Genomic DNA, 19735 nt, shown 5'->3' on the forward strand with positions numbered 1-19735 from the left:
GTAACCTTGCACAACATGAAGTCTATTGTTAGTCCACTAAATCTGCAACAAGCATGGGTGGGTTGGGAGGTAATTTTTATCCGAGATCCCATTTAATAAAAAAAAAAAACACATTTTAATGGAAATGCTTGAATCATAAATATTCAAGTGTGTATATTAACCATTTTTTTTTTTTTTTTTTATAGATTATGCAGAGAATGTTTAATAATCCACATCAGTCCCTGACCTAGTGGGGTTTACAGTTTATGTTCCTATCCATGTGGGTGCACACATGAAGATTAATTTGGCCATAAACCAGTTTCCATACAAGTATGTCCATAGATTTGTGGGAGGAAACCCACACAAACACAACATGAACATACAAGCTTCTCAGATATGGCCTTAGCTGAAACCCAGGCATAATCCCATCATTGTAAGGCACACAATGGTAACTTCTGCACCCCCACGTTTGCTTACTTCCATACATTCAATACTTCTACACAAAATCTACTACACTTTGGGAGAAAAAAAAAATATTTAAAATTGTTTGAATGTCATTACTGGGGTTTTAAACCCCCAGTACATCCACAACAGTAATTGTTGATGACGCTAGTTCCAGTTACATATAGAATCCTCCAATGTCTTTCTTTCTTGGAACATGGAAGTAATCTAAATGGACTCACAAAATCAAGAAATGGTGCATTGCAGCTGTAGTTGTCTATTTAAACACAGCAGGTTGCAGCGATGAGTGCTGAAAGTTTACTTGTCCTGTTTGCACCAAACATGTGAATAGTGTAAAAGATTATACAGGTCAAAATGTATATTGTCCTTTTTAAAGGTTTTAAAATGTATTATACTGTCAAATATAATTTTCTCTATTATTGGTGTAGGTTATGCATTAAAGACCCGTGTGTGTGTGTGAAGAAATCTTAAAATGCACAGGTGTCAAATGTTAAAATCATGACATGTTATGATGACTAAAATATCTCTTAACCTACAGCCATTGTCACTTTTATTGTTTACTCTGTTATATACTAAACATGAAATACTTACATTTTTCTGTTTTCACAGGGGGCAAAAAAAAGTGCCATAGGCCAACGCATTGTTGCTACATTGCCTTACATAAAACAAGAAGTGCCCATTATAATTGTGTTTAGGGCTTTGGGCTTTGTGTCTGATAGAGATATATTAGAGCATATTATCTATGACTTTGAAGATCCAGAAATGATGGAAATGGTAAATGTGATATATTTTTTTTTTTCTTTCTTTTTTAAATATATTTATAATTGTGTTTAATGCTCTGAAGCATACCATGAATGGCATCTGTTAAATTAATAGATTATGAAGGCTTCCTATCACTGTCCAAGGCTTAGTAGTATAGGACTTTTTGTCTAAATCACTGTATGCCACCATATTAAATAATTATTGTACTATGTTATCGTCAGGTTGTCCAGCATGTTTGCCCGATGATAGATGTCTAAACGACCATCGCTGGTCCTTTTAGACAGATTTGCTATTTCTATATCGTTATCATTCAATCGCTCAACTTAATAGTCTAGTGGATGGGCACCTTAAAGCTTTTGGCCGAGCAGTTGGGCGTGGTGATGTACATCTTCCATAACTTTGCATGGTGCACAATGTCTCTTCAGCTGAAGTTATATTTTGGCAGGAACAGTTTGTGGACCATTGTTGGGTAGGAGCAATCCCCTTCTATAAAACAGAATACAATGTGAAATGCCCATTCTGCACCTCCCCCCCCTTATCCCATTTATTTGCTTACTACTTACCCTAACATCATCCTTACCCTATGGATAATAAATTATTTTCTCCAGTACAAAAAAGAAACCACTTCCCATGCACTGTGGGTAAGTAATCACGAAGTTGCCATTTCAAATGTTACATTGACATCATTGTCGACACCTTTTACAATTACATTAGCATTAGCATTTCCATTGGGGACAGAGTAAGAAGAAAACCAGCTTGTCTACATTCTACTCTTTTGAAATCTGGCAGGGCATGGCGCCTCGCTGATACAGCCTAGTAGGAACGCTAGATTGGGAGATGGAAAGCGAATAGGATCAGAAACGTTATTATGTGGGTGGAAGTTTGTGTACGTGAGGCTTCTGTAATATTTAAGTTAGTTTAGGTTTAAGACTTTCTTGTTTTCATGTTTCCAGGTGAAGCCTTCCCTTGATGAAGCCTTTGTCATCCAGGAACAGAATGTTGCTCTGAACTTTATTGGTTCTAGAGGTGCAAAACCTGGTGTTACAAAGGAAAAAAGGATAAAATATGCAAAAGAAGTTCTGCAAAAAGAAATGCTTCCACATGTTGGTGTCAGTGACTTCTGCGAGACCAAAAAAGCTTACTTTTTGGGGTTGGTTACTATGTTTTTGTCTTTACTTAAGTAATTCATACTTTAACATATTTGACTTCTCGGAAAACCCCACATTGTATGAATAAAAATCACCCACTCTATATGTAAAACTGTAGTGCTATTACAGTGATTATAATCTTCTTATCAAAAGGGTTACTCAGTGATTATTTTTATTAATCAGATTCGGCATATTATGGTAAAATCACATTTTCTCAGGGTCTGGATAATTTTATAAAGTTGAAAGGGTTATCCGATTTTCACATTACATATGCTCTTCAGCAATTTTTACTATTTGACTTTCGCTTTTAACTGCCACATGTCTTTTAGTCATTGGCTCGTATTTTCACTCTGTTTTGTATGAGTGTGTATACCTATATGGACAGGCGTACTTGCAGAAATATTTTTAGAAAACCTTGCAAGAGGACATGTATATAGAATACCTGAAAGTGGAAAGCTGTTTTACAACTAATGAAAACTAATGCCTTTACAGTTAATTATATAAATATCATTATAGTTTCTAAATGCATTAGTGTGCAATTAGTATACAATTATTTTTTTTTTCCTTTTTGTTTCCTCTTTCTTTGCTGTAGTTACATGGTCCACAGACTGCTTCTTGCAGCTCTTGGAAGGAGAGAACTTGACGACAGAGATCACTATGGAAACAAAAGACTGGATCTTGCAGGGCCACTGCTTGCATTTCTCTTCAGGGGGTACATATTTTTACATTTTGTGTGTGTAATGGCCACACTTATTTTGTACATATACTTTTTTTTAAATAATATTTTTTGATATGACTTTTTTTTTTTTTTTTCCTAGGATGTTTAAAAACTTATTGAAGGAAGTAAGAATATATGCACAGAAATTTATTGACCGTGGAAAAGATTTTAATTTAGAACTTGCAATTAAGACTCGAATAATATCAGATGGCTTAAAATACTCTTTAGCTACTGGAAACTGGGGTGACCAAAAGAAAGCCCATCAAGCTAGAGCTGGTGTATCTCAGGTCAGTCTATCCAGTATTTGTTTAAATGGTAAAATGACAAAAGTGTGTGTTGGGACTTCCTCTTTCTCAGTATAGCAGCTTGTTGGTATGGCCTAATGGCAAGTCATGTGTGTGACATCAGGGCTGTCATATGATGTGTAGAGATGACTAAAAATGATAGAGCATCAGAGGTAGCTTACACTGCCTCCAGAGTTTGTGTATTGAATGCATAGATTATCTCATATGCTAGGTGCAATATTTAGGTTTACAGTCACTTTAATTACTCTGAAAGAAATGTATAAGACCTCCTTAATTTATTATTTTTATTAAGTCATTTATATAACACACATATAACGCAGCACTTTACAGAAAATATTTGACCATTAACATCAGTACCTGCCCCAGTAAAGCTTACAATCTATATTCCCTACCACATATACACACTAGGGTTCATTTTTGTCAGGAGCCAATTAACCTACCAAATTACCTATAGTATTTATGTCTATAAAATAATTAACTATTTGAGTAATGAATAGTAATGCTCTTCCTAAATAAAATATCTGAGGTAAAAAAAAAGGCAAGTACATTTGGTGTTGAGGCAGAGAAGTAAATGCTCTATTTTATTGCAAGACAATGAGCATGTAATCCATTTTTATTTTCTGTAGTGCTTTTCTCCAATAGGACTCAAGGCATTTTACAGGGTAGTATGAACATAATTCAGAGGGTAACATTTTCATAAAAAAACAAACTATGAACATAAAACAGAGGTTTACATTTGCATAAACTGAGAAACTATGAAGATAATACAAAGGTCATGCAGACATTTTGGGTCATCAGTGCCAATGATTTTATATCCTACCCACAAATGATCCAGGTGAGCCAGCCATTTTAGGTGCACTACATAGGATTACATAGGAGCAGAATAGGAAATAACAGATGTATATATTCTTTGTTTGAAGGAAAATGTATTAAAGTATCTGTAAACTTAACATATCGAAGACTAAGCTTACTACACCTTCCTCAATTTCTTCATCTATTGACAGTACCAGTATCTCCTCTAGCCCGCAAGTGTGCTGTGTTGGGAGTTATTGACTCCTCGCTCTCCTTCCAAACCTCACGTTAAGTACCTTTTGCAGTCCTGCCATTTCCATCTCAGAAATATCTCCAGGATCAGACCCTGTCTTACCCTGGATGCAACGAAGACCCTTATTCAGTCACTGGTCATCTCTAGACAGGATTGCTGTAACCTACTCGTATCTGGCCTTGTTGTCTCTCCCACCTCTCTCCACTCCAATCTGTCCTCTGCTGCCCAGCTCATCTTCCACTCCAAACGTACACTATGTAGACAAAAGTGATTGGACACCTCCGCTCAAGCGAAATGCATACCATTGCACACAAGTTGCAATGGCCACTAATGTGGCGGTTTCGACAAGAACAATTCATAGGGAGGCCACTTGCAGTTCTTCAGAAACAAAATATTTTTTTCTTCTTCCTCCACTAGGGGGCACAGGGACAACTCTGGGCAGTGATCGCGGTGAGTGACAAAATATGTGGGTCCCAGGGACCCTCCACTTTGAAAAAACAAAAAATGGGGTCCTTCCTGACAGTTTCTGGGTCCCATCATAATTTATGCTTTAGAGCTCCCTATATAACTCTGACCTCCCCTAACCTCTTACAAATGATGCCACACAGCCATGCCCGATCTTTAAACATTAGGCCGCACATTAATGCCACGCAGTAATGCCCCTTACAAATGATGCCACACAGCCATCCCCGGCCTTTACATATTATGCTGCACATTAATGCCCTTTTGTCCCCCTATGCATTGCCCCCAGTAGATGACCCCTATGCATTGCCACTAGCAGTAGTCCGCCTATGCATTGCCCCCAGTAGTAGTCCCCCCCCCCTCTGCAGTGCCCCCACTAGTAGTAGTCCCCCCCCCCCCCCCCCTGCAGTGTCCCCAGTAGTTGACCCCCTATGCATTGCCCCACCTTTTTGACCTTTAGTGACCTGGGCCTAATGCCCAGGTCACTCACCTATTTGTGGGGTAAATACCTTCATTTGTGCCTAATGCCCCCTATGTAGCATGGGCCTTCTGCCCACCTATATACCAACAGGCCTATTGCCTGAATTTATGCCACGGGCCTAGTGCCCGACAACCCTGGTGGTCTAGGGAGGCGTAAATAATGGTGGCCCAAGGCTGCCTACCCACATGGTGGAAGAGGCTGCAGGGGGGATCTTCGATAGCTATTTTTCTTCCCACCCCTGCAGTCCTCTTCGGTCCTCAGCTGCATACTTGTGCCGCTGGCCCGTCCTGGCCAGCAGCGCCGCCTCTCCTTTCTTCCTTCTTGATCACGCCGTTATCTGGCCTCTTGCGCGGCCGTCGGAACTGTTGCCGCGCCACTCTGCTCTTCAGGAGGTCTTCTCTCCTCCTTTCCGCCGTCGGTACTGAAGTTTCCGGCACAGCCGCGTCTAATTCAAGACTCCGCGAGTGGGCGGGGCTATGACGCGGCATGCAGTGATTGTCTCGTCGCGTCTGCCTTCTATTGGCTGCTGGACTGTGAGCAGAGTTTGGCTTGCGGCCAGTGCCAAACAACCGCCGCTACTTGGCTTCCGGGCAGCGAGCTCCGCTTAGCTTGTGTCCGGAGCCAAGCTACTCCCGACGCCACTGGTGGAAGGGACCAGGCGGTCCCTTCACCAGGTACCCGCCGCAGTGGCGTACCCGGCGCTGGGAACACACACTGTCCCAGCACCGGGGACAGATGCTGTGCCGGTGCTGGGATCAGACACTTGATCCCAGCACGGCTTTCCACAGCAGCAGCCAATGAGAGTCTGAGTGACACTCATTGGCTGCTCTAACAGACAGCGTTGTGTCTGTTACTGCAGGGGGACGTGCTGTGCTGCAGCCAGCTGTCAGGGATTGGCCACAGCATAGCGCGCCGCCGGGGACCCGGTAACTTTAACAAAGTGGGTCCACAGTGCCCGACATCGGGTAAAATACGCGCTATAGCGCGTATTTGCGAACACTGTCTGGGTATAACCTGGAGAGGAGAGACTAGACACCAAATGGTTAAAGCAATTTACCCACAAGCCCAGGCTCCTCTACTTTTATAACCCTCTCCCACACACTGGACCTTAGTTTTAAGTTTGGTGTCGGCAGGAGCTGGGTACTGGTTATTTTTGAGTAGCGGAAGGTGTCCTATAGGATGCCCCTACTTTGGCTCCGCGCCGGTGGCCACAGCATTGGCGTCTGGGTCATAGTCTCCCATTCTGCTGGAGCCGCAGCCGCCGCTCAGCGGCGGATTGAAGGTAAGATTGTTTCCTGCATGCAAGGAGCCGTGATACAGCGGCTGTCGCTGCCGGAGCTGGAAACCTCCAGCGGTGCTGGAGTGGAAGCACCCGGGGGTCCCGCGCTTTACCACTAGACCACCAAGGAACTTTTTATGGAACAGGGGCTGCTTACAATGCAGCGAGGTCATATCCCTGATTTTGATCCAGCTGGCGGAGCAGGCACTTCCCTCTTGGCGCGCCTCAGGCTTGAGGGAGGGGCTTTCTCTTCACAGCAGTTAGCCACAGGCTGATCCTCCCTTCTCTCCTCCACCTCCAGAACGTTGAGCGGCCATTTTAGCTCATTGCCTCAGTGTTGGAGAGAGAAGCACAGTATCGTAGCCTTCTCCCAGAACCTGCATTAGAATCATTGCCCCTTCCTGCTAATTTAAGCTGGTTTGTTAAGCTTTTGCCCACTTTCTGCATTGAGTAGTCTGCGTGCTTGGTGTATGTAATTGTATTTTCCTCATATCTGTGTCGCTGGGGCTGGTCACTGGGGGAACATCTTACAGCGGTGGATACAGTTTTATTATACTGACAGCTCTGCTGCCTTTAACTTTCTTATAATTCTGTATTATACACTGCACTAGTAAAGACCCTTGTTTGCTTACACCTCTCTAGCTGTTTGGTGTGTAGTATTTTCTGTGACGTACAACATGTCCAGAAATTAATCTACTAAGGAAGGCTCTAGAAGCTCTTCCTTATTCGGATGAGATCCTATTTGGCCTGGAACTGGACAAGACCATGAATACGTGGGCAGCCTCCAAATCAGCCTTTCTGCTGTCTGTCACCAGTTCGAGACCCAGGACTTTCGTATCTGGTTCCTTTCGTCTGCAGGGAAAGGCCTGTCGCATGATGGGACAGTCCTCCTCCCGGGGGACCACTGAGTGGGAGGCCGGCTTTTTCGCTTTTCTGCGGTGTGATGCAGACCACAACGGAAGCTTGACTCAAGGACGTTGTGTCTTGAGGCTACGCACTTACTTGTCAACAGCGTCCACCGTCCAGGTTTTTTTCCCACTTGTCTTCCTGCTCAACCAGAAAAGACAGAAGCTCTAGAGGTGTCTATTCGCTCTCTCATGGCCTTAGAGGTAGTCATTCTTGTTCCCCTTCCAAGAGAGGGTTAGACTTTTACGCCTTTCTGGTTTAGAAGCCGTACGGCTCCTTCTGACTCATTCTCAATTTGAAATACCTAAACAAGTTTCTCCGCATTCCCAAATTCCACATGGAGTCCCTTCGGTCCATCATTTTAGCTTTGGAACCGGGGGACTTTATGGCGTCTTTGGATATACAGGATGATTATTTGCATATCCCTATACGAGCCAGTTACCAACATTTTCTCCGGTTTGCGGTATAAACCAACCGCTACAAAATTCAAGGAGTCAACGCTATCTCCATCCCAGGAGATGCTCCAAATGGGAGCCTTGTTGGATTTCAGAACTCTGTCTTCCTTCCTCCAGACAATATCCTGTCATTGCAAATCAGAATTCGCAACTTTCTTAGTCTGCGGTGAGTGTCCATTCACTCAAGGCTCAGACTCTAAATCTTCACCAGGAAGTTAGTCTCTTCCTACTATGGTGGCTCCAGCATTCCCATCTGGACAAGGGACGCCCCTTATGGCTCCAGGACTGGGTCCTTCTCACCACCGATGCAAGCCTTTGGGGGTGGGGGGCTGTAACTTGTCAGCTCACCTTTCAGGGCTGTTGGACGCATCAGGAGAGCCAGCTTTCCATAAACATTCTGCAGCTTCGTGCTGTGTACAGGGCTCTGTCAGGCAGAGCACCTCCTGCGGGGACGCCAAGTGAAGATGCAGTCGGACAATGCAACCGCGGTGGCCTACATAAATCACCAAGGCAGCACTTGCAGTCAAGGAGCCTTGCAAGAGGACGGCATAATTCTTTGCTGGGCGGAGCGGCAACTTCCAGCACTATCCGCAGTCTTCATCCAGGGAGGTCAAAATTGGGAAGCGGACTTCCTAAGTCGACAGGACGTACATGTCTGAGAGTGGGCATTGCATCCGGACGTCTTCCAGCTGTTAGTCCGTTGCTGGGGCCTACCGGACACTGACATGATGGCGTCTTGCTACAATCACCAGATTCCGAGACTGCTCCTGCGCCAGTAATCTGGGAGCTCTCCTGGTGGATCCTTGGACATTTCCACTGATTTATGTCTTCCCTTCAATCTCATTGATTCCTTTGGTCCTTCGCAAGTTCAAGCTGGAAGGAGGCACTCTGATCCTGGTGGCTCTGGATTGGCCCCGGAGGGTGTGATACTCAGATCTTCTGGGCCTGTCCATAGATGCCCGACTGCATCTTCCACTGCGCTGGATCTTCTGTCTCAGGGCCCATGTTTCCATCCGCATCTAGCCCGTATCGCTTTGATGGGGTGGCTCTTGAGACATCCATCTTAAGAGCGAAAGGCTTCTCCAGGAGGGTTGTTAAGACCATGCTGCAGGCAATGAAACCGTCTTCGGCTCGGGTCTATCATCTGGTTTGGCGTACCCTACTTTTCGTGGTGTTCAACTAGGGGTTTTCACCCTAGGTCTTTCTGCCTTTCCTGTATGTTTTTTCTTTTTTGCAGATGGGTCTGGATTTAGGCCTTCGGCTCTCATCCTTGAAGGTCCAGGTTTCGGCTTTGTCCATTTTTCAAAGACTGATAGCTCTGCTTCCTGAAGTGAGGACTTTTTTTTTCAGGGTGTTCTTCATGTGCAGCCACCGGTTTTCTCCTCTAGATCCCTGGGATGTTTGCTTGGTACTCTGAGCTCTCCAGTCTGCTCCTTTTTGAACCACTACAGACAGTTGAATCGCGTTGGCTCACATGGAAAACGGTGTTTCTTTCGGGCATCGTGTTGGCTCGGATGGTCTCTCTGATTTGAGCACTCTCTCGTGTCGCTCTCCATTTCTTGTTTTGACATGGCTGTCTTAAGGACTCACCTCGGCTACCTTCCCAAGGTAGTGTCCTGTTTTCATATTTATCAGGAAATAGTTGTTCCTGCGTTTCAGTCTACGGATCCACCTCACCCTGTGGCTTCGTTGGATGTTGTGAGGGCTCAGTTTGCATGTCAAAGGGACTAAGGGGTTTCGTAAATCGGACTCTTATTTGTCTTTCGAGAAGAAGCGCTGGCCGGCTACTAAGCAGACCTTACTTAACCTGTTGGTTGCGCTTCATCATTCGCCAGACTTACTCTATGGCCATCAGATATTCTGTGCTCACTGAAGCTCAGGAGCGTCCCCGCCCATAGGGGACAGGTTTAGGACGTCCCAGAGTTGTCCCTGTGGGCCCCTAGTGGAGGAAGAAGAAAAGGAGACTTATGTCTTGCCTGTTAAGATTTTTTCTGACTCACCTGTCTGTGAGGGGTGTTTACTTGGTGACCGATCTGGCTGTACTTCCAGGCTAGGTCTGGTTCGGTATGTATGTCGGCTTTCCTTCTTCTCCTCCTCTGCCTCGCTCCTACCGTGGGCTAAACTGAGGTTCAGTGCCTGGGAGCGGGATATAGAGGAGAAAAGCCTGGGTTAGTGGGTAAATTGCTTTAACCATTTGGTGACCAGTCTCTCCTGTCCAAGCTTAACTCCGTTATCCCTGTGCCCCCTATGGAGTAGAAGAAAAAGACGTAACAGGTAAGATACAAGTCTCCTTTTATCAGGACGACAATGCCACCTGCCATGTTTCCAAGGCGAAACTGGACTGGCATACAGAAAATTCGGTAACCCGGATGGACTGGCCAGCTCAGACTCCAGATCTTAACCCCATTGAGAACCTCGGGGACGAATTGGAGTGACTGCTGCATTCTAGGCCATCTTGACCTTCAGTGTCACAGTTGGTCACTTTTACTTAAGGTGGAATGGTAAAACATACCGCCTGCTGTTGTCCAGGAACTTGTGGACAGTGTAATCACTGCACGTGGTGGACCTACAAAGTACTAACAGCAAATAAATCAACAAGATTTTGTTGACATCAGTGTCCAATGACTTTTGTTTATGTAGTGTACTACGTCTGCCTCCCATCTCCTACAAGCCCTTCACTGGCTCCCATTTCCCTTCAGAACCCAATTCAAACTCCTCTTTCCTATTTGCATTGCTGACCTTCTCTCCCTTCACAGTCCTGCCTGCCCACTTAATTCCACAAATGAACACTGCCTCTCCTCCCAACTTATTACTTTCTTCCACTCCCACCTCCAGAATTTTTTCATGTTTCCTACTACTGGAATTCTCTCCCTCGCTATCTGACTCTCTACCTCTACAAAATTTCAACTGGACTCTCAAAGTCCACTTTTTTATCAAAGCCATCTAGCTCTCATTCTAACCCCCACTGCTCCTTGCTCACTGTCTTGTCCCCTCCGCGTTACCCCAGTCTGCTACTCCCCTTTACACTGTTAAGCTCTCACGAGTAGGAACCTCTTCCCTCATGTGCTTTTTTTCCCTAAAGTACAATCCTCTCCTTCCCGCTGCCAACAATGGTACAAAATCTTGGGATTTGGCTATTATGACTGCTGCAGCGATGTATATAAACCATGTCCATGTTCTGGAATGTTTTGTACTGTTCATTTTTTTTTCCTGTTTAGTTCATACTGTTTATGTACTTTGTAAGGCACTGTGGCACAAAGTAAAATATAATGATAAAACATACATTTGCTGTTTATCATTTACATGTAATTGGTTATATACCTTATGTAAAAATACAGTAGTATACCATGCTGCAGTATGATCTTCCTTTCTTGCTTACCATAATAATGAAGGGACTACTTCTCACAGGAAATATGGAATATAATAATATATTATAGTTAATATGTGATTTGTTTTGTAGGTGTTGAATCGGCTGACGTTTGCATCAACACTTTCACATCTAAGGAGACTGAATTCACCTATTGGCAGAGATGGTAAACTTGCCAAACCCAGGCAGCTGCATAACACACTGTGGGGAATGGTGTGTCCTGCTGAAACTCCTGAGGTAAGAAATATGGATCTGTTTAAAAAAACTATAGGCTGTAGAAATCTTCATTAAAAAAAACTTTTCTATTGTCCTAGTTGGGCACACTGCGTCCTTGGGTATATAGGATATTGGCTGTTACTCCCTTTCTATATCCCTATCCTGGCGTACCAGGCAGGGGAAGCTCTGATCTCTGGAATTAACTCTGTTGCCATCCAGTGCCTTCAGGTGCAGCCTTTTTGGCACTCACAGAGGACAAGGAAAGCAGCAGTCAGCTCCTGGGGATGGGTGGGGTGTCCTGGGGTCTGCTTACGACTCCACAGCTACGGGCTTCACTAGAGCAGGTGCATCCTCTTGGAGCAACCTCAGTGATGACTGCCTTACACTGGGCACTACTAACTTGCCCATGCAGTATATTGGTAACCCTTTTTGTTTAACATCTGCTTAGATTAATTATGAATTTCTCTTTCTTCATTGCTGGGGGACACTGGATCATGGCGTTGTAGATGGGACTGCAGGAGCTGGCACTTAAGCTAAATTAAACCTAAGCTCCACCCCTCTGCAACCCCATCATGCCAGTGTGATTTAAGTGCCTGAAGAGTACGACATGATTTTGTAGCTTTCGTATTTTGTAATTTTTTTTTTTTTTCTTTTTCTAGCCGGCTTCAGTGTGAGTGCAGCAGCTGGGGAGGGGTGTGCTGACCGGTGGCACTCCCATTAGCACTACCGTTTCTTCAGAGACCTCCTGGGCTTGGGAACTAAGCGCGCCCTCACTCTTCTAGAGGGTGCTGGATGTCCGAAGTCTCGGATGGCAGGCGCCATCTTGCTGGGCTTTGCAGGGGGGGGGACCCTACGTGAGGCGCGCCTAGCCACAGGCAGCCCGCAGTGCTGCATTCCAAGTGCTTTCCTTACAAGGGGGGGGGGGGGGAGAAACGGAGAACATAGAGCAGGGGGCGGAGCCTGTCGGCGCTGGTCTCCCCCTTACATTGTGGCTGCCTGGGAAGTGAGGAGACACTGCTATTCCACAGCGTCTGCCTCTGCCGGCTTAGAGTTACTGTGTCTCTTATCCCTTCAGCTCCTCTCCTCTGTGGGTGATAGTCTGTGCATGAAGGCTAGGTATCCACCATTTTATTGCTTTAGTGTCTGATGTGCAGTTGCTCAATGAACTGTTTATTTCTACTGCCTGTCTGCATCCACTGTATTCAGTGGGTCCGCTTTGAGACAATGACAGACAAACTGAAGCCCTTCAAGACAGAGCGCTATTATGGCGATGTTTCTTCTTCGGGGTCCATAGGGATTTTCCTGGACATTCAGGATGCATATCTGTATGTTCCTATTATACCATCCCACCAGCAATTTTTACGGTTTGCTGTCCTTCAGCCACATTACCAATTTCAGGCTCTACCCTTTGGCTTATCTATGGCTCCCCGGGTGATGGCCTATCTCAGGCATCAGGGAATCAGAATTCTGCCATATATGGACGACCTTCTGATATTGGTGCAGACTCCGGTGGTTTTTACAAAACCATCTCCAACTGACCATAGCCTGCTTATAAAGGCACGGCTGTATAATCAATTGGAAGAAATCATCACTTTCTCCAACAATACAGATGGTACATCTGGGAGCATTTCTGGATTCTTAGGCAAAGGGTGTTTCTGCCAGAGGACAAGATTGTGGCCTTTTCATTGCGAATACGCAAGCTGCTAAACAAGCAAAGCGTATCCATTCTGTTAGCAATGAAGGTCTTGCGATCAATGGTGTCCACCTTCGAAATGGTTGGATATGCTCCGTTCCATTCCAGGCCTCTGCAGATATTGATTCTCTCCAGGTGGAACGGACAGCATCATCTAATAAGGTCCCAGAGGATCTTTCTCACTCCAGAGGTTCGTCACTCCCTCCTATGGTGGTTGAGAAAGGACCATCTAAACAAAGAGCGTCCATTCTGGATTCCAAATTGGGTGCTTCTCTACACGGGCGTCAGTTTTCGTGGATGGGGAGCAGTGACATGTCATCACACCTTTGAGGGCAGATGGACAAATCAGGAAAATCATCTGCCAATAAGTATTCTGGAACTGCGAGCAGTATACAAAGCACTTGTCATGGCACAGGACCTGCTCCAGGGCAGGTCGGTCCAGATCCAGTCTGACAACGTGACTACAGTAGCTACCTCATCAGGGAGGCACGAAAAGTTTATGCAGCCATGAAAAAGGTGACAAAGATTCTGGTTTGGGCAGAACGTCCTCTTCCGTCCATCTCTGCAATATTCATACCGGTGTGCTCAATTGGGAAGCAGACTTCCTAATTCGCCAGGACATACACGCCGGAGACTGTCTCTCCATCCATTAGTGTTCCTGCTCCTGGTAAACAAGTGGGGTCTACCAGAGAGAGATCTCATGGTGTCACGCCACAACCACAAGGTCTCCAGGTACAGATCTAGGTCCAGAGACCCATCAGCAGCCTTCGTGGACGCACTGGCAGTAAGATGGGACTTCAAGCTGGTGTATCTCTTTGCTCCAATTTCTTTCCTCCCAAGAGTTATCAGAAAATTTAAGCAGGAAGGCGTAACAGTAATATTGGTTACTCCGGCTTGGCCCAGATGTCATTTGCTCAGACATACAGAATCTGCCCGTAGACAGTCCGTATCAGCTTCCTCTATGGCAGGATCTGCTAACGCAGGGTCCCTGCCGACATCCGAACTTACCTCGTCTGGCTTTGACGGCGCGGCTTCCATCCTAAGAGCAAAAGGTTTTTCCAGTTCTCTAATTCAAACAATGCCTAGGGCACGGAAGCCTGCCTCTGCCTACATCTATTAGAGTTTGGCATTCTTTTGGTCAATGGTGTTCCCATAAGAAATATGATCCTAATGTGTTCAGGTTTTCCAGGGTACTGGCATTTCTTCAGGCAGGGTTAGATAGTGGTCTCCGTCTGGTTCACTTTTGAGAGTGCACTGTCAGTCTGGTTCCAGAAGACGGTTGCTTCATTACCAGATGTTAGAATTTTTTGTCCAAGGAGTTCTGCGAGTTCAGCCTCCTTTTGTTCCACCGGTAGCACTGTGGGATTTGTCTTTTGGTTTTTAAAGGGCTACAGGCTTCCCCATTTGCACCTCTAGACTCTGTAGATTTTAAGTGGTTGATAGCAAAGACACTTTCTTCTCGCTATCTCTTCTGCTCATAGAGTTTCTAATTTGGCAGCACTGTCTTGTTGCTCCCCATTTTTGATCATTCGCCAGGATAAAGCTGTTCTTCGTACAAGGGAGGGTTACCTTCCTAAGGTAGTGTTCATGTATATTAAGAAATTGTTGTTCCAGCTTTTCAGGCTCCAGATCTCTGTAGGTGAAGTCTCCCTTGATGTAGTTCGTGCTCTTCATATCTATGTGGAGCATACAAACTCTGTTAGAAAATCAAATGCTCTTTTTGTGCAGACTCTGGTGAGATGGCTATGGATGACTGTCTCTCAGGTGTACTCACAGGCTGATCTCCCTGTTCCAAGCACGGTGACGGCACATTCTACTTGGTCTGTAGGCCATCGTGGGCATTTAGTCGTGGTGCCTCTGCTGTACAATTGTGCAATCCGGCCACGTGGTCTTCTGTCCACACTTTTTTAAGATTCTATGTCTTTGATACTTTTTCCTCTCAGGATTCTTCCTTTGGGCGATGAGTTCTCCTTTCTGCTCAGGAGTGTCCCCCACCCTAGGGGAACTGCTTTAGGAGCCCCCCATGGTATCCCTGTGGATCCCTATGGCCACTGAATAAGAAAATAAGAGTTATGGTAGACTTGCCTAGATAACTCTTTTTCTTCAAGGTTCATAGGGTCCACAGGGCACCCACCCTGACACACCTGGCTGCATGTGTAATTTTTTTTTTATTTGTCATAGATTCCCTCATCTTGTGTAAGAGTGTTTCTGGTGTACGATTGCTCTTCCTTCTCCTCTATCCTTCTCCTGCCTTAACGCTTGTTAACTAAACTGAAGTCCTATGGCTAGGGGCAGGGTATATATGGAGGGAGGACCTGAGGCATCCGGGGAGCTGAAGCTTTAACTGTTTGGTGCCTTGTCTCTCCAACCATAATATCCCCATGGTATCCCTGTGGATCGCGAAGAAAAGGAGTTATCTAGGTAAATCTACAATAACTCTGATTTATTTTTATCTTTTTTTCATGTGTGCCAAAGTGTCTTGTGAAATTGCCATGTGGACAGTGGGACTCCGGGGCGCTTTAAGCAGACTGTCAGAGGGAGCCTAGTTACGTTTGCATCGGGTGGCACCGTGTCTGCCCGGACAAATCGGCATGAGCTATGGGGGCGTTCCCTCTCCAACTTGGTCCAGCTAATGGCTCTTCAGCAGGAGGAACAGGCTCGCACACCTGTTACTGCCATGTATACTGGGTCGCCAGGTGCGGCCGGGGTCTGACCAACCCTGGCTGCATACCATGGAGTGCACAGTGGTGGCCTTCGAGAAAGTTTCCTCTTATTTGGAACGGTTCTTTGAGGCTTCTATGCTGCGCCAGGCGCATAAGCGTCTTCCAGAGGTCCATTCAACGTTTCTGCTTCAGAGGAGGAGGAAAGTGAACTACTGGATGACGAGGTTCTCCCGGAGGGTGAGAATCTCGAGCCTTTGGGTCAAGGTGTGGAAGACCGGATTACGGCGGTACGACAGTCTCTGGATTACCTGGATTTGGATGCTTCCTCTGATCTCGTGGAGGAGGCATGGAAGGACCCGGATAAGAAGTTCTCCGTTCCTCGCAAGTTTGCGTCCCTTTACCAGCTTCCTCCAGACCATGTCACCAAGTGGGAGCATTTCTGGTTCAGGGTTTTGTGTCTTTCAAGCATTCGCTGGATAAGAAATTGAAAAGTTGCTTTAAATCTTTTTTTTTTTAATTTTTTTTTTATTGGCTTTGGGATCATTATTCGCCCTTTGCTATCCTCCATGTGGGTCGCTCGGGCCATGAAGACATGGGCAAACAAACTTGTTGCTGGACTTCAGGGTATCTTGTCCAGAGATGCTTTACTAGACTTGGCAAAACAGTTTCACGGGATGGCTGAATTTGTGTGTGAGCCCGTCCAGGACTGCGCTCAGGGGGCCTCCAGGGTTTTGGCTACGGCCATATCTGCTCTAAGAGTACTCTGGCTCCACGCTTGGGATGCGGACGCCAAATCCCAAGCATTATTTGGAACCTCTTTCCCCTTTTGGCTCTGTTTGGCACTGAGTTAGACACAATTATTGCCCAGGCTACCAGAGGGAAAAGCACTTTCCTGCCCATAGTGGCCCATAAACAGCGGGGACCACTTTTCGCCCCTCCCTTCCTTTTTTTTTTTTTTCTTTTTGAGGGGGAGCGTTTACTAGAGGAGAGTCTGTCCGAGGCCGATTTTCCCCAGCAGGGGTTCAGCTCCTCGGGGGCAGGTTTTCTGGTACCTACAGATGCTCGGGGGCCAAGGCTCTGGAGAAGCCTAGCGCCTGAAGGGGTCTCTGCCCACAAAGTCTGGTCGGGGGGTAAGCGGACGCCTACTCTAGTTCAGGGTCTGGTGCATGGCATCGACTGTCGATGCCTGGGTGCAGGGCAATTTTTCCCAAGGATATATATTTTCTGCAACTGCTCTTCCCCGGGACACTGCTATCGGTTCTCTGCTTTTGGAAGGAGTTGTTGTGGCATCGGAAAGGAAACTGGGTTTTCCACTCTAACCTCTTCTTTGTTCGGGAAGCCCAACAGCACCTATCGCCCGATCATGAGTCTACGGGCTTTGAACACCAGACTTTGGGTGGACCGTTTTCCACATGTAATCTCTCCAATCGGTGATCCAGGGAATGGCAGCCAACAAATTTTTGGCCTCTCAACGTCAGGGATGTGTACCTACACGTTCCTATTTAGGCAGGTCATTACTCTGCCCAGTTCACTATAACTTCCAGGCCTTGCCATTCAGTTTGGTTACAGCACCATGTGTCCTCACAAAGATCATGGCGGCAATGGCAAGCCTGCTGAACAAGGACAGGATAATGGTCGTTCCCTATTTGGACGATCTGCTCGTGAAAGCAGATTCGGCTTCCCTGTTGCAGGTCCATGTGGACCGCACGGTGCAGGTGCTTCAGGTTCACGGCTGGAACCTGAACTTCGAGAAGTCTCACCTGACGCCTTGCCAGCGCCTGATGTTCCTGGGAATGATCTTTGACACCTCTCTCCAGCGAGTCTCCCTGCCTGAGTCCAAAGCTCGGGTTCTCCAGGATTTGGTCTGGACAGTACTATCTGTGACTCGCCCGTCCATCTGGCTGTGCATGAAGCTGTTTGGTACGATGGAGGAGCCTGCCCTACAGATCAATGTGCTGAAGCACCGCGCCATCTATCTGGCTCTGTTGGGAGTCCAGTCCGTCCTGGCCGGCCAGCTGGTGCGGGTCAAATCAGACAATACCATGGCAGTGGCGTACGTGAATCATCAGGGTGGCACCAGGAGCACAGGAGCAATGGTGGAGGCCTCCAGCATTCTATCCTGGGCGGAAGCCTTTGTTCCGGCACTCTCGACAGTGTTCATGGAATCTTAACTTGGTCCTCTGTTACCATAGGTTTCGGAATTCGGCTTTCCACCTTTCCACCATGTTGTCTGGGCCCTGCGGCTCTACTTGGACAGAACTTCATCCATTTGTCATATGGACTCCTTGCTGGTCCTGTACCACGCTCACAAAAGTGGCTGGCCGGCTACGAAGCAGATCATTGCACGTTGGATCCGCTTAGTCATCTATTGGGCCTATTCTGATGCGGGGAGACCTGTCACCTGACAGTGTTGGCTCATTCTACTCCAGCGTACAGTGTGTGCTAAGATGGGTGGCCTTGGACCAGGCCATCGGTTCTCTGCTTTTGGAAGGAGGAGGAGTTCTGGCATCGGAAAGGAAACGGGGATTTCCACTCTAACTTATTCCTTGTTCGGAAACCCAACAGCACTTATTGCCCGATCATGAAACTGATGCGGGGAGACCTGACACCTGACAGTGTTGGCTCATTCTACTCCAGCGGTAGCAACCTCCTGGGAAGAGCGCCATGGGCTTACCTGGTCCTCTTTCCGCACATTTGCTCGGTTTTACAGGTTTCATGTTTTGCCTCCTGCGATGCCCGCTTTGGCCGTACATTTCTCCGGTCGGCAAGCCTGAGCGTTCCCTCACCTGGGAGCGGCTGTTGAACGTACCATGGTCCAGTGTCCCCCAGCATTGAAGAAGAATATTTTTGGGTACTTACCGTTGAATCCTTTTCTATGAGTCATAGTGGAGGACACTGCGTTCCCTCCCTCACGCTCAGTCATATTGCATTGTTTTTTTTGACAGGTTCTGTTTTTATTTTTGTTATAACAGTTTCACTGGGTTACTGCTTCTCCTTTCCAGGCACTTTTGAAGTTGAACTGGCATGATGGGGTTGCAGAGCTTAGTGTTTAAAGCCACAGGTTTAATTTAGTATAAGTGCTAGCTACTTCAGTCCCATCTGCAACCCCATGGTCCAGTGTCCCCCAGCATGAATCAGAGAAAAGAATTCGAAGTACCCAAAATTCCTCTTTTACTGTTTAGAATTTTATTGTTGTATATTTACAGGGTCATGCAGTAGGGCTTGTGAAAAATCTGGCTTTGATGGCCTATATCTCTGTTGGGTCTCAGCCTTCTCCAATATTGGAGTTTTTGGAAGAATGGAGTATGGAAAACCTTGAAGAAATATCTCCAGCGGCCATTGCAGAGTATGTGCTCTATATGCTTTTTCTGTTTATTTTTCCCTAGAAACAGAAATGCAGTCTAGCTTGTAAAGAAAACAGACTAACCTTTACTTAGATAGCAATAGTTTTATTTCTTGAACAAAAAAATATAGCAAAAATGTAAAATTTGTAAATTGTTGTTTTTTTTTTTTTTGTGCCTTAAGATGAGTTTTCTACAATTTGTCTTGTTTCAGCCTGTATAAAACCTATGTTGTGTTACGGATAACGCATGTAAAGGCTACATTGATTCTTTAGGCACTTAATGTATGAGAACAACATTTAGTGCAGTTGTTTTTGTTGAGTACAGAGTGTAAAAGAACAATGTGTACATTGAACAACCAAAAGATAGTGGCAGCTCAAGTACAGAGCAAAGAATAACATATTTAGCATACATTATTAAAGTGCTAAGGCATCTGGATGTATTATACCTATA

The 19735-nt window shown here is 45.9% G+C and overlaps 1 protein-coding gene across 1 annotated transcript in view; it reads left to right on the forward strand.

The window, feature by feature from the left end:
* POLR2B (RNA polymerase II subunit B) overlaps window positions 1-19735 on the forward strand; it is a 106826-nt gene that overhangs the window by 18671 nt on the left and 68420 nt on the right. The window contains exons 7-12 of the mRNA XM_088446494.1: window positions 1051-1215; window positions 2157-2353; window positions 2944-3063; window positions 3170-3356; window positions 11463-11606; window positions 19148-19287. Coding sequence (XP_088302620.1) covers window positions 1051-1215; window positions 2157-2353; window positions 2944-3063; window positions 3170-3356; window positions 11463-11606; window positions 19148-19287 — 953 coding nt within the window. The remainder of the gene's footprint in view (window positions 1-1050; window positions 1216-2156; window positions 2354-2943; window positions 3064-3169; window positions 3357-11462; window positions 11607-19147; window positions 19288-19735) is intronic.

This window comes from Taudactylus pleione, unplaced genomic scaffold (assembly GCF_031769625.1).
Source record: "Taudactylus pleione unplaced genomic scaffold, aTauple2 ptg000399l, whole genome shotgun sequence".
NCBI classification, from domain to species: domain Eukaryota; kingdom Metazoa; phylum Chordata; class Amphibia; order Anura; family Myobatrachidae; genus Taudactylus; species Taudactylus pleione.